At 45.6% G+C, this 15,804-nt stretch overlaps 1 protein-coding gene across 3 annotated transcripts in view; it reads left to right on the top strand.

Moving 5' to 3' along the window:
- INPP4B (inositol polyphosphate-4-phosphatase type II B) overlaps nt 1-15,804 on the top strand; it is a 436,581-nt gene that overhangs the window by 385,366 nt on the left and 35,411 nt on the right. For all 3 annotated transcript variants that reach the window (XM_084856160.1, XM_084856159.1, XM_084856161.1), the window contains exon 23: nt 8,102-8,214. In XM_084856160.1, the coding sequence (XP_084712286.1) occupies nt 8,102-8,214 (113 nt within the window). The remainder of the gene's footprint in view (nt 1-8,101; nt 8,215-15,804) is intronic.

Genomic DNA, 15,804 nt, shown 5'->3' with positions numbered 1-15,804 from the left:
TGCAGTAGAGGATACTCCTTGGAAAAGGGTGACAGGAGCAGAAGAACTAGAAGACAGTCGGCACCAGTGGAGGCAGTGGAACTAGGGAACCGTTTCCAGGTTCTTGAGGATGAGACCGGAGGACAGCCTGGAGAGGAAGAATTACAAGGGAACCTGCATGACAGCGAGCAAGAGGCTGAAGGTCAGCCAAGCAGAGGCAATGAAACCAAGGCCTACAACAAGCAAAAGAGAAGAGTAGTAGTAGTGGAAGACTCCTTGCTGCGTGGGATCAAAACCCAAGTATGTCACAAAGACCCATGGACTCGCCAGGTATGCTGTCTCCCGGGAGGACGGATTAGAGATGTGACTGAAAGGTTACCTGCACTCATAAAGCCCACTGACAGGTATCCCTTTCTTCTCATCCATATGGAAACAAATGATACCGCCAAGCAGAGCTACGAAGAAATCACATCAGACTTGAAGCTTTGGGAAGGAAACTCAAGAAGTTTGGGGCCCAGATAGTTTTCTCATCCATCCTTCCAGTAGTCAGAAGAGGGATAGAAAGGGAAAGAAAAATACTCTGGGTGAATGACTGGCTACAAAGGTGGTGCCGATGAGAGAGATTTGGATTCTGGGACCACGGGCTTTACTTCCTGGAAGATGGACTGTTGGCAAAGGATGGGTTGCACCTCACAAAGGCTGGGAAGAATGTGTTTGGCCACAGCATGAAGAACTTTATCAGGAGGGCTTTAAACTGAATCCTATGGGGAAGGGAGACGTAAAGTTGGGGGTAACAATGGACAAAGGCTCATGCACCACAACGGAAAGAACAGCTCTAATAGCACCCAATAATAGTCTTCACAAACATGTAGGAAGAAAGCCAGACCTTGAAGCACATGGTCTTCGATGTCTATATACTAATGCCCAGAGTATGGGAAACAAACAGAGCGAACTTGAACTCTTAATACAGGAGGGAAATTATGACTTGATAGGTATAACTGAGACTTTTCTGGGATGACTCTCATAACTGGAATACAGCAATTGAAGGATATAACTTGTTCAAAAAGAACAGGAGGAACAGAAAGAGAGGTGGAGTTGCACTATATGTGAAAAATACATATCTCTGCACAGAAATACAGGAGGATGAGCTTGGTAGCCCCATCGAGAACATCTGGGTTAAAATAAATGGAGCAAAGAATAAAAGGAACGTGGTGGTCGGAGTCTACTACCAATCAAGGAGAAGACGAGGATGAAACTTTTGAAAAGCAAATAGCCAATGTCTCTTTGAGCAATCATGGAGGATGGGTGAAGTGCCAGATGACTGGAGGAAGGCTAATGTTGTTCCTATTTTCAAAAAGGGTAAAAAGGAGGAACCTGGGAACTACAGACCAGTCAGACATCAATCCCTGGGAAAATTTTGTAGCAGATTATAAAGCATTCCATCTGTAATCACCTTGAAAACAATGCAGTGATTACTCAATGCCAACATGGATTTGTCAAGAACAAATCCTGCCAGACAAATCTAATCTCATTTTTTGATCAAGTAACCTCCCTTGTGGACTGTGGGAATGCTATGGACATAATATACCTCGACTTCAGCAAAGCTTTCGACAAAGTGCCCCTTGATATCCTGATGAGCAAACTAGATCAAAGTGGCCTAGATGAAACAACTTTCAGGTGGATCTACAGTTGGCTACAGAATCGGACTCAAAGAGTGCTTATCAATGGGACCTTCTCAAACTGGGGAGAGGTAATAAGCGGGGTACTGCAGGGCTCAGTCCTAGGTAGGGGTGGACGAAAGTCACTTACCTGTCCTCAAAGGACGTTCGCGGGGGGGGGAGGCGCTTCGCTGGTCCCCCCGCGAAGTTCAGGCCGGGGGGGGAGGCTTCCCGCCTTGCCCCGGCCGAAATTCAGGCCGGGGGGGAGGCTTCCCGCCTCGCCCGGCCGAAATTCAGGCCGGGGAGGAGGCTTCCCACCTCGCCCGGCCGCGAACGCGAAATTTTTTTTTTAAAAAAAAAACACCCCCTGATAGGCTACGTGACGATTCACATAGCCTATCACGGCTAGATCTGCACAGTCAGCCGTGATAGGCTACGTCAATCATCACGTAGCCTATCACGGGTGACTTTAAAAAAAAAAAAAGCGCGTACGCTAATGGCGGCCCCCATAGGGAGCCGCGATTCGCGTTCCTTATTTGGTCGCTGTAGTCTACGTAAATGTTTACGTAGACTACAGCGACCAAATAAGGAACGGGAATGGCGGCTCCCTATGGGGGCCGCCATTATCCGTACACACTTTTTTTTTTTCCCCTAAAGTCACCCATGATAGGCTACGTGACGATTGACGTAGCCTATCACAGCTGACTTTGCAAATCTAGCCGTGATAGGCTACGTGATGATTCATGTAGCCTATCAGGGGGCGTTTTTGTTTTTTTTTCTTTCATTGCAATGGCGGCGGCGGCAGCCGGTCGAAAGACCGGCTGCCGCTCCCGCCCCGCTCGAACACCCGCCAAACCGCCGGCCGGACCCGCCGCCGGGAGGGACATTCGGTGAAGGTAAGTCCCGTCCCGGGGGGGGGGGTGCGGGGGCGGGGGGGTGCGGAGGATTTCTCCCCAAAACTTGTTTGGGGGGCCGAACACGTTGGCGCTCGGCTCCCCGAAGTTTCGGGGAGAAATTCTCCGCCAACCCTAGTCCTGGGCCCAGTGCTCTTCAACATTTTTATTAATGACTTGGAGGAGGAGGTGCAGGGAATGCTGATCATATTTGCAGATGACACAAAATTGGGCGAGATAGCTAATACTTTGGAAGACAGAAACAGAATTCAAAGTGATCTTGACAGACTGGAGCTCTGGGCAGAAAATAACAGAATGAAATTTAATAGGGATAAATGCCAAGTTCTGCACCTAGGAAAAAGAAACCAAATGCACAGTTACAATATGGGGAATACATGGCTCAACAACACTACAAGCGAAAAGGATCTTGGAATTGTTGTTGATCACAAGCTGAATATGAGCCAACAATGTGATGTGGCTGCAAAAAAGGCAAATGCTCTTTTGGGCTGCATTAATAGAAGCATAGCTTCCAAATCCCGGGAAGTACTAGTTCCCCTCTACTCAGCACTGGTTAGGCCTCATCTGGAGTACTGTGTCCAGTCCTGGGCACCACACTTTAAGAAGGATGCAGACAAGCTGGACAGAGTTCAGGGGAGGGCAGCAAGGATGATCAGGGGGCTGCAACAAAGCCCTATGAGGAGACACTGAAAGAACTGGGCATGTTTAGCCTTGAGAAGAGAAGACTGAGGGGAGATAGGATAGCACTCTTCAAGTACTTGAAAGGTTGTCACAGAGAGAAAGGTCAGGATCTCTTCTCCATCATCCCAAAGTGCAGGACACAGAATAATGGGCTCAAGTTACAGGAAGCCAGATTCCAGCTGAACATCAGGAAAAATGTCCTGACTGTTAGAGCAATACAACAATGGAACCCATTCCCTCGGGAGGTAGTAGGCTCTCCCATACTGGAGGCATTCAAGATGAGGCTGGACAGCCATCTGTCAGGGATGCTCTGACTTGGATTCCTGCATTAAGCAGGGGGTTGGACTCGATGGTCTTGTAGGCCCCTTGCAACCCTACTATTCTATGGTTCTGTTATTCTGGCCTGCACGTAAACTAGTTGGTTTTTCCTTGCTGAAATCTTCAGCAGCCACTGGAATGAGTGCTAATCAGGTTAAACTTTTCTTTAACCATGACAGCTAATCAAAAAATTACTTCATTCTGTTGCAGCTAGGTTCTGACTTTGATGTTTGAAACAGGCATCTCTGTAACCTGAAAATCAGTGGAAACCTAAGTGTCAAATAAGAGATTATCTCAGCCTGAAGCTAGCAAAATTACTACAGTAGCTTTAGAGCAGGATCTTGCTAATGAATTTATTCAGTGATTGCATTTAACCATGGCATAAATAGGTTATTGACAAAGATCCACACTGCCAAGTGAATCTGCAATTTTTAGTACCTCTAGTGCAAACATTCAATATGCAAAAGGAATTTTTGAGTAGAGAAAGACATGATACAAGAGACCCATGCTCCTGACATCTTTTTCTTTGCTTGCATGCAAAGCAGAGGAGGCCCAAATTGTATAGGACCATACCATTGGGGGAGGAGGATTTACCATTTCCCTCATGCCATTTTCCCTGTTTAATCCCTCCCCTCCAAAAAGTTGGTACTGGCTACAGAGGGGGGAAAGATTGTTACAACTATTTATTTATTTGTTTTTATTATTTATTTAATTTCTATACCACCCAATAGCTGAAGCTCTCTGGGCGGTTCACAAAAATTAAAACCAAACACACAATAAAACAATTTAAAATATATAGAATATTAAAACCACAATATAACAATACAACCACAATAAAATCTAGCAGCAGTGCAGGAGTTTAAAATACAGATTTAAAACAGCAAAGATAAAAATTTAGAAAGCTAAAATGCCTGGGAAAATAAAAAGGTCTTCACCTGGCGCCGAAAGGAATACAATGTAGGCGCCAGGCGAACCTCACTAGGGAGCTCATTCCAGATCCGGGTTGCCACAGCAGAAAAAGCCCTCCTCCTAGTAGCCACCCGCCTCACTTCCTTTGGCAGGGGCTCATGGAGAAGGGCCGCTGATGATGATCTTAAGGTCCGGGCAGGCACATATGGGAGGAGGCGATCCTTCAGGTAACCTGGCCCCAAGCCGTTAAGGGCTTTGAATGTTAACACCAGCACTTTGAATCGGGCCCGGAAATGGACTGGCAGCCAGTGCAGCTGGAAAAGTACTGGTGTAATATGAGCTCGCAGGCCAGTCCCTGTTAACAATCTTGCTGCCCTATTTTGGACCAGCTGAAGTTTCCAGACCGTTTTCAAAGGCAGCCCCACGTATAACGCATTGCAGTAATCCAGACGAGAAGTTATCAGAGCATGGATAACTGTAGCTAGGCTATCTCTGTCCAGATAAGGGCGTAGTTGGTATACCAGCCTAAGCTGATAAAAAGTGCTCCGTGCCACTGAGTTCACCTGCACCTCAAGTGACAGTTCTGGATCCAAGAGCACCCCCAAACTATGAACCTGATCCTTTAGGGGGAGTGCAACCCCCTCCAGAACAGGTTGAATATCACCTAGCCGGGCAGACGAACCACCCACTAACAGTACCTCCGTCTTGTCTGGATTGAGTTTCAGTTTATTGGCCCTCATCCAGTCCATTACCGTGTCCAGGCACTGATTCAGAACAGCCACTGCCTCACCTGGTTTTGATGAGAAAGAGAGGTAGAGCTGGGTGTCATCTGCATATTGATGGCACCTCAGCCCACACCTCCGGATAACCTCCCCCAGCGGTTTCATGTAGATGTTAAACAGCATGGGGGATAAAATAGAGCCCTGTGGAACCCCATGGCACAATTGCCATGGCACAGAGCAATAATCCCCCAGCACCACCTTCTGGAATCGGCCATCCAGTGTAGTGTAGTGGTGAGAGTGACGGACTGGGAGCCGGGAGATCCGGGTTCTAGTCCCCACTTGGCCATGGAAGCTCGCTGGGTGACTTTGGGCCAGTCACAGACTCTCAGCCCAACCTACCTCACAGGGTTGTTGTTGTGAGGATACAACGGTGAGGAGGAGGATAATGTAAGCCACCTTGAGTTCCTTGCGAGAGGGAGAAAGGCGGGGTATAAATGCAATAAATAAATAAATAAATAAATAAAATCCAAGTAGGAGCGGAACCACTGTAGTGCAGTGCCTCCAACTCCTAACCCAGACAACCTATCCAGAAGGATACCATGGTCGATGGTATCGAAAGCCGCTGAGAGGTCCAGGAGAATCAACAGGGTCGCACTCCCCCTGTCCCTCTCCTGGCAGAGGTCATCCCACAGGGCGACCAAGGCAGTTTCCGTTCCAAAACCAGGCCTGAAGCCCGATTGAAATGGATCTAGATAATCCGTTTCATTCAAGAGTGCCTGGAGCTGTCCTACAACCACCCGCTCAAGCACCTTGCCCAGGAAGGGGATGTTGGCCACTGGCCTATAATTGTTAAAATCCTCTGGGTCCAGGTTAGGCTTTTTCAGGAGTGGTCTAATTACAGCCTCTTTTAAAGCGGCAGGCACCACTCCCTCTCTCAAGGAGGAATTTACAACCTCCTGGACCCAACAACTACATTTCCCAGAGCTCCTCATGCCTGACATGCTGCTATAGCAGCATCCTAGGCATGGGAGGAAGGACAGCAAGACCCCCCACTTTTGCCATTTCCCTGCTACCACTGCCAAAGAAGCTACGAAAGTAGATAAGTCACAAAGATGAAGAGAGGAAAGTCAGTTGGAGGGTGAACACGGAGGCTTGCCAGGAATTTGGGGAAAGGATCAGATACTATCATACTCCCAGTGATATCACTGGGCCTTTTACAGGGTTTGAAGTGTGCTGATAATAAACCAAACTGTTTTCTAAGTAGCCTGACTGGGGGAGTTCTCACCAGTATTTAAAAAAAAAAATTTTATGGTAAAATTATATTGTTTTGGATTGTTTTGTGGGGGTTGTGCATCCCCCAGAGTGGCTGGGTGACCAGTCAGATGGGCGATTAATAAATTTAATAAATAAATAAATAAATAAAATCACTAGATAGGATGTGATAGCAATCTCTAGATTGCTGTGTTCTGTTACTCGTGGTCAGTTGGTGTGGTGTGACCCTTCTGGGTAGCATCTCTGATGAGAGCTCCATGTCCAGGTTTTGACCGCAAAAGTCAGTCTAATATTAAAGAAGAGAACAACTAGGGGTGCACGAAAGTCACTTACCTGGTCTTGCAGCTTTTCGCGGTGGGGGGGAGGCGCTTCGCAGCTCTCCCCACGAAGTTCAGGCCGGGGGGGGAGGCTTCCCGCCTCGTCCGGCCGAAATTCAGGCCGGGGGGGAGGCTTCCAGCCTCGCCCAGCCGAAATTCAGGCCGGGGAGGAGGCACCTCGCCTCGCCCGGCCACGAAATAAAAAGTTAAAAAAAAAAACGCCCCCGTGATAGGCTACGTGACGATTAACGTAGCCTATCACGGCTAGATCTGCAAAGTCAGCCATGATAGGCTACGTAAATCGTCACGTAGCCCTTATTTTCGCCGTAGTCTACGTAATCTTTACGTAGACTACAGCGACCAAATAAGGAACGTGAATGGCGGCTCCCTATGGGGGCGCCATTAGCCGTACGCGCTTTTTTTTTTTTAAAGTCGCCCGTGATAGGCTACGTGACGATTTACATAGCCTATCATGGCTGACTTTGCAAATCTAGCCATGATAGGCTACGTTAATCGTCACGTAGCCTATCACGGGGGCGTTTTTTGTTTTTTTTCTTTTATTGGAATGGCGGTGGCGGCAGCCGGTCGAAAGATCGGCTGCCGCCCCCGCCCCTGACGAAGACCCGACGAACCGCTGCCGGGACCCGTCGCCGGGAGGGACATTCGGGAAAGGTAAATCCCGTCCCGGGGGGCGGAGAATTTCTCCCTGAAACTTCTTCGGGGGGCCGAACACGTTGGCGCTCGGCCCCCCAAAGTTTCGGGGAGAAATTCTCCGCCATCCCTAAGAACAACAACAACTTTCTGATAGTGTTCCTCATATTGTTTGGATAAATGCTACAAGGAACTGCAAGCTTGCCACCCACCCACAGGTAAATTATGAGTAGGTCAGCCAGCTGGCATGCATTTCATATTTGCTTGAAATCAAATGGTCTGTGGTGGTTATTATGATTATTCTTTTCTTTTTATCCCTCCCCCCGCCCCCCTCTCTCGTTCCTCATTAGTCCTTTGCCTTTTGTGCATCTGCAGAAGAACTACAGAAGGAGCATATGACAGACAAGACAGAAAAATGCCATAAGTTGCAGAATACTTCCTATTTCCATTTAAATTATAGACTTTGAGGATGCTTTGCACTTCATGAGAAAGCCCTTACATAGCAGTGCCTATGTTAACAATCACAAACCTGTTTGGTCAATCATTAAATGGTGGTATTGCTATGTGTGATGAAAATCCTCATGCATTTGAAATGACACTTTAATTGTAACAGCTTTTCCTTAGCACAGAAATCCACGACTCAGCATAACCATTATCACTAGGTGCTTCCTTCTCCTTTTCAGGCCTACCACATTTTCAAGAACAGAATGACATAAAAGGATTACTAGAAAATCTCCATCAAAATATTCAGGCTAAAAAAAGAAAGAATGTAGAAATCATGTGGCTGGCGGCAATGGTAAGAAGCTTCATTTTAATGCAATTCCTCTAAAGTTGTTCTATCTTGTTAAAATGGATATTGGGCACCAAAACAGTTGATTACTGCTGTTGTCACTTCTAATTTTTTCTAGGCTGATCAGCCCAAATTTCTCTTATCTGCAAACAATCAGTTTCACAGAACTCCTCCTAAGAACTTCATCAAACTCCATTTGCATCTTCCCATCAAAAGTATTGCACTTGCATGTTCTTCCCAAGCCACTTCTCTATTCTCACTTCTCTAGCTGTATTCCCAGTGCTGCCAGGGCCCTGTACACAGGACACTCCAATATCAGGGATTTCTCTGGGCTACTTCTCTGTATATAACCCCTGCCTACTTTTTCCTGTTGCCGTTTCATGAAGGGCATATCTGCTTTTCCCATTTTCATACCCGTCGACCTTTAATTAGAGGAACGAACAGGATGGATGATATAACAGTTTGTGTTGACATGGAAAACCTTGCCATACCGGGAGTGATGAGTTAAAGGTTCCTTTTCAATTATTCTGCAGTAATGATGTCCATCAGAAAATATTTTCTCAGAGGGTAGGATGGCACCCCCATGCACCAGTTCGTATGGTCAGCACCATGTTGTTGTTGTTCTTGTTATTACATTACTGCCCCATAGCTGAAGCTCTCTGGGCAGTTTACAAAAGTTAAAACATTAAAATACAATATACAAAGTTGCAAAGCCATTTACATAAAAGCACACAGACAATATGCACAAACAACATATAATTAAAAACAATTTTGAACAGTCAGTCATAACTGAAGACACATCCAAGACCGATTAAAACCCATCATATTGACTACACTTTTTTTAGCGCTCTGATTCAGAGCAGTATGTATCCTATGTGCTTTCTGTGCAATATGGAAGTTTGAGTCTCAGAAGTACCAGCTTCTATACTTAGGAAAAAGAGTCATTGTGGCAATGGAGAAGTATCTGAAAATGTGAGGGCGATGTCTCTTGAAGACTGAGGGCTTTGTTTCAGGGCTCCTATAAACTGAACCCCATCTCTTAGTCTTATTTATTTATTTTTTTAAAAATCTTGGTTACTTTTCAGGGCAGAAGCCCTCCCAATGCAGCTCACAGCAATAAAAAACATAAAAACAGTTAAAATATTAAAAGTGATAAAAACATAAGCACAATAAAATAGTAATAAAAACAATAAAGGCTGACAATAAAACCAGCAACAACAGCAGTCATATCAAGAGAGGGCCACAGTAAAATAATATGCTTTTAATGCCTTCCTAAAAGCCTGCAATGAAGGACATTGTTCCAAAGACGTGGGGCCACTGCAGAGGCAGCCATCTCACATGTGGTCACCCACCTAACTACTCTCATAGGCAGGCAAGTGAGAAAAGAGATTCATAAGCTTAGAAGGTGTTGAAGTTTATGAATCTTAAACGGTTTGGGATCAAGTTACTTGAAGGACCACCTTCACCCATCTCAGCCTGCACGCACTTTAAGATCAGAAAGAGAAGCCCTTTCTTACTTCTTCCCACCTTTAATCCTTGATAAATTCTGTAAATTCCCAAATATGTGCATACAGATGTGCATAAATTATTCTGAGCATGTAACTTCCATTTCTTTGGTGAATAATTCGGATTTCTGGCTCAGGAATAGCATAGCTCAGGAAGCACCATTTCAAGAAGCTAGGCAAGTAAAAAAATGGTAGAACTCAAAAGATATGGGAACCCTTGTTCTAGATCAGGAGTGAGCAACACATAGCCTGTGGGCTGCATATACCCCGCCAGCCAATTCTGTGGCTCCCACTGCTGCCTGCCAAAGTTGCCACCAAAATTTTGTAGTGTGGCAACAAGAAAAAACACCAATTTCCCTTTAAAACAAGGCATGTGGGAAGCACGTGTCCTGTTTTAAAGCAAAATTGTGCTCCCAAGAGCCTCCAGAGAACATAATTTTGCTTTAAAATAAGGAGCACGTTCTCCACACCCCTTGTTCTAAACTCAGTTCCCCGCCCACCCCTACACACACTGCAGTACTGCTGAATTTCAGTGGCAAATTCAGCAGTGTGACAGTAGCAATTCTGAGGAGGGTGCAGCCCACACAAGGTTTGGGGTGGGTGGGATTGGCCTCCAGACCAGGAGAAGTTGCCCACAGTTGGACTAGATCTTTGAGGCTCTTCCAAGCATATAATTGTGTTAGATGTTTCTCTGTATGAATGAACACATGAATGGATGCATTTAACAATTAACACCCATATGGTATCTTCATTCTACATTATAAATTCACATTTATGGACAGCTAAGTTTTAATTTGAGGGACCGCGGTGGCTTAGTGGTTTAAGACGCTGAACTGCAGACCGGAAGGTCGGCTGGACAACAGTTCGAGACCCGAGTGCCGCGTGACGGAGTGAGCTCCCGTCTTCAGTCCCAGCTCCTGCCAACCTAACAGTTCGAAAGCAAGAAATTGCAAGTAGATAAATAGGTACCGCTTTGGCGGGAAAGGTAACAGCGTTCTGTGCACCTTGGTGTTCAGTCGTGCCAGCCACATGACCATGGAAGCATCTTCGGACACAGCTGGCTCTTCGGCTTAGAAATGGAGATGAGCACCACCCCCTAGAGTCGGACACAACTGGCTGGGGACACCTTTACCAGTACTAGTTTTAATTATTCATAATGATTCCCTGCATTTATTTTTGTTGAATCTGACAAGCCTTGGGCACAATACAATACATAATTGCATGGTTATTTGTTTTCATGAATCTGACACTAGCAATACCAATTCTACATCTATGCAATTAACATTCCTTAACTGGATAATTAAGGATGTAGATACTTTCTAATGCAGGCCACGCAACTCACCTTCCTATAAGTTAATTACATTCTTTTCTCAATAATGTTCACTCTGATAGCTGCACATTGCAGTGACAGACGTTAGAATAAAAATAATCCTTGGTCATTGCAGCATGGGATGGATTCTGAGAACCTGACCCGTGATTTCAGATTTTGATTTTGATTTGTAATCAGGGCAGTTTTGATAATGGTACAGTGAATGCATTCAACCTCCCAGTCAGTTTTGTCCCTTAAGAAACCTTAAAAACACCTTTGAAAAGCTGATATTTACTAAGACAAAATTCAGTAGTAAGTAATCCTACTCTCCCCTTCATGGATCACTGCCTTGTTGTGGCGAAGGGGCTTGCATAACTCAGTGAAGCCGTAAGCTATGCCGTGCAGGGCCACCCAAGATGGACAGGTCATGGTAGAGAGTTCTGACAAAATGTGGTCCACTGGAGAAGGAAATAGCAACCCACTCCAGTATTGCCAAGAAAACCCCATGGAATGTATCACAAGGCTAAAAGATATGACGCCGGAAGATGAGCCCCTCAGATCAGAAGGTGTCCAATATACTACTAGGGAAGAGCAGAGGGAATTTCCAAGTAGCACCAGAAAGAGTGAAGCAGCTGGGCCAAAGCCAAAAGGACACTCAGCTGTGGGTTTGTCTGTTGGTGAAATCGGGAAAAGTCCTGATGCTGTAAAGAACAATATTGTTTAGGAACCTGGAATGTAAGGTCAATGAATCAAGGTAAGCTGGAGGTGGTCAAACATGAGATGGCAAGATTGAACATCGACATCTTGGGAATCAGCGAACTAAAATGGACAGGCATGGGCGAATTTAATTCAGGTGACCATTATATCTACTACTGTGGGCATGAATCCCTTAGAAGAAATGGAGTAGCACTCCATAGTCAACAAAAGGGTGGGAAAAGCAGTACTGGGGTACAATGTCAAAAACGGTAGAATGATCTCAGTACGAATCCAAGGCAAACCATTCAACATCACAGTAATTCAAGTCTATGCCCCAACCACTGAGGCCGAAGAAGCTGAGGTTGATCGGTTCTATGAAGACCTACAACACCTTCTAGAACTAACACCAAAAAAAGATGTCCTCTTCATCATAGGGGATTGGAATGCTAAAGTAGGAAGTCAAGAAATCACCAGGATAACAGGCAAGCATGGCCTTGGTGTACAAAATGAAGCAGGACAAAGGCTAATAGAGTTTTGCCAAGAGCACACACTGATCATAGCAAACACTCTTTTCCAACAGCACAAGAGGCGACTCTACACATGGACATCACCAGATGGTCAATATCGAAATCAGATTGATTATGTCCTTTGCAGCCAAAGATGGAGAAGCTCTATACAGTCAGTAAAAACAAGACCTGGAGCTGACTGTGGCTCAGATCATGAGCTTCTGATTGCAAAATTTCAGTTTAAATTGAAGAACGTAGGGAAAACCACTAAACCGTTCACGTATGGCCTAAATCATATCCCTTATGAATATACAGTGGAGGTGAGGAATAGATTTCAGGGATTAGACCTGATAGACAGAGTGCCTGAGGAACTATGGATGGAGATCCGTAACATTGTTCAGGAGGCAGCAACTCAATGCATCCCAAAGAAAAAGAAATGCAAGAAAGCCAAGTGGCTGTCTGATGAGGCTTTACAAGTAGCTGAGGAAAGAAGGGAAGTAAGAAGCAAGGGAGAAAGGGGAAGATATATCCAACTGAATGCAGAGTTCCAGAGAATAGCAAGGAGAGACAAGAAGGCCTTCTTAAATGAACAATGCAAAGAAATCAAAGAAAACAATAGAATGGGAAAGACTAGAGATCTCTTCAAGAAAATTGGAGATCTCAAGGGAACGTTTTGTGCAAAGACGGGCATGATAAAGGACAAAGAAGGCAGGGACCTAACAGAAGCAGATGAGATTAAGAAGAGGTGGCAAGAATACACAGAAGAACTATACAAGAAAGATCTGAATGTCCCTGGTAGCCATGATAGTGCGCTCACTGAACTTGAGCCGGACATCCTCGAGAGTGAAGTCAAGTGGGCCTTAGGAAGCATTACTAACAACAAAGCTAGCTGAGATGACAGTATTCCAGCTGAGCTATTTAAAATCCTAAAAGATGATGCTGTGAAAGTGCTGCACTCAATATGCCAACAAATTTGGCACACTCAACGATGGCCACAAGACTGGAAAAGGTCAGTTTACATTCCAATTCCAAGGAAGGGCAATGCCAAAGAGTGTTCAAACTACTGCGCAATTGCGCTCATTTCACATGCCAGCAAGGTTATGCTCAAAATCCTACAAGCTAGGCTTCAGCAGTATGTGAACTGAGAACTACTGGAAGTACAAGCTGGGTTTCGAAGAGGCAGAGGAACTAGAGATCAAATCGCCAACATTTGCTGGATCATGGAGAAAGCAAGAGAATTCCAGAAAAAGGTCTATTTCTGCTTCATTGACTACGCTAAAGCCTTTGATTGTGTGGATCACCACAAACTGTGGCAAATTCTTAAAGAGATGGGAGTACCAGACCACCTTACCTGTCTCCTGAGAAACCTGTACAAGGGTCAAGAAGCAACAGTAAGAACCGGACAAGGAACAACCGATTGGTTCAAAATTGGGAAAGGAGTACGACAAGGCTGTATATTGTCGCCCTGCTTATTTAACTTATATGCAGAGTGCATCATGAGAAACGCCGGGATGGATGAATCACAGGTCGGAATTAAGATTGCCGAGAGAATTATCAACAACCTCTGATATGCAGACGATACCACCCTAATGGCAGAAAGCGAAGAGGATCTAAAGAGCCTCTTGTTGAGGGTGAAAGTGGAGAGTGCAAAAGCTGGTTTGAAACTCAACATGAAAAAAACTCAGATCATGGCATCTGGCCCCATCACTTCCTGGCATATAGAAGGGGAAGAAATGGAAGCAGTGACAGATTTTACTTTCTTGGGCTCCAAGATCACCACAGACGGTGACTGTAGCCATGAAATTAAAAGACGCTTGCTCCTTGGGAGGAAAGCTATGGCAAACCTAGACAGCATAGTAAGAAGCAGAGACATCACCTTGCCGACAAAGGTTCGTATAATCAAAGCTATTGTTTTCCCAGTAGCAACGTATGGCTGTGAGAGCTGGACAATAAGGAAGGCTGAGCGCCGAAGAATCGATGCTTTCGAACTGTGGTGCTGGAGAAGACTCTTAAAAGTCCCCTGGACTGCAAGGAGGTCAAATCAGTCAATCCTAAAGGAAATCAACCCTGACTGCTCATCGGAAGGACAGATACTGAAGCTGAAGCTCCAATATTTTGGCCACCTAATGCGAAGAGAAAACTCCCTGGAAAAGACCCTGATCCTGGGAAAGATTGAAGGCAAAAGGAGAAGGGGACGGCAGAGGATGAGGTGGCTAGATAGCATCACCGATGCAATGAATATGGATTTGAACACACTCCGGGAGAGAGCGCAGGACAGGAAGGCCTGGCGTGCTATGGTCCATGGGGTCACGAAGAGTCGGACACGACTGAACGACTGAAGAACAACAATCCTACTCTACAAGAAAACCTCTTTCCAAGCTAAGCCAGATGGATGATTGGTTTATGAAACAGAAATTTTATTTTTCTGAAATCTATAGCTGTAGATTTTCTCGTTATCTCATGGCTAAGCAGTGGTGGGTTCAGACAACCCACACACACATGTTGAAGGAATGTGTGACGGGATTGTGGGACAGGGGGTCTGTGCATGTACCAACTAGAGCTGGCAAGTAAAAACAAGTCACCCTATGAAATTGACCCAGTAATTCACAGAGAAACATTTGTATGAATTCTGCTTGCCCATTGTTGTTTCTCCCGTTCATTTAATGGCTGATCTGCTTTGTCCTTTCACAGTCCTGCTCCAGCAAACAAGGATTGCTTGAGAGGCATGTTTAAGACAGCTGTGGAAATAATGAGGAAGCTTTGTCCATTTTCCTAGCAACACAGGAGGGAGAAGAGCAAAAGAATCACCAAAAGCGGGTTACTCATCAAACCTCCTTGCGTGCTCTCGCTTCCAAGTCCTCCATCCCCACAACCTCTGGTGCCTGCTTCTTCCCTGTACCCCCACCCTGCGTGCTGCATTCTCCTCCAGATCTGCATTTGCCTGGATGAGCGCTGCACATGCATGTTGGTATGCGCGTAGAGCCCTTTCATGACGCCAGCTAAACACGCAGAAGGAGGGGTGTGTAGCTTCTGCATGCAGTGGGGGGAGGGGCACAGCTAGCTCTCACAGCCTGTGCCCCCCCCATGCATTCTTTCAACATGTGGTGGGTGGCTTATATGTACACTCCTCAAAACTCTTTATGCTTCTATCCCCTTCTCTCCTGCTTCCATTTAAAGCCTGGTCAGAATGCTTTTTAAACTCTTCCTTACAGCAGAGACTGGTGGCTATGATTTTGGTGGGGCTGTGAATCGATTCTGGGCTTCAGTCAGAACTAGCAAGAACTATAAAGGAGCTGAACCCTATCCCCAAAATAGATTCAGGACCTTGCGTAGTTCCTTTAGAGTTCTGCTTGGTCTGACTGAAACCTAGCCCCACCGAAATTGGAGCCACCAGCCTTCACTGCTTCCTTATGTGGGAGCTTGGATTACGGGAACTTTGAAAACAACACAGAAAATGAATTCATATTCCTATGGTTTACCTCCTGTTTTACAGACTAATCCCATGCTCTGCTGAGCAGTGTCCGTACACAAAGGAAGGGATCTGAGGGCTCTTCATGATGGGGCGGAAACATTCATCAGC

The sequence above is a fragment of the Heloderma suspectum genome, chromosome 5, assembly GCF_057233095.1.
Source record: "Heloderma suspectum isolate Gila_16-S chromosome 5, 16-S_ref, whole genome shotgun sequence".
Lineage (NCBI taxonomy): Eukaryota > Metazoa > Chordata > Lepidosauria > Squamata > Helodermatidae > Heloderma > Heloderma suspectum.
Note: the sequence above shows the minus strand (reverse complement) of the source record. Positions and strands in the feature narration are given on the sequence as shown.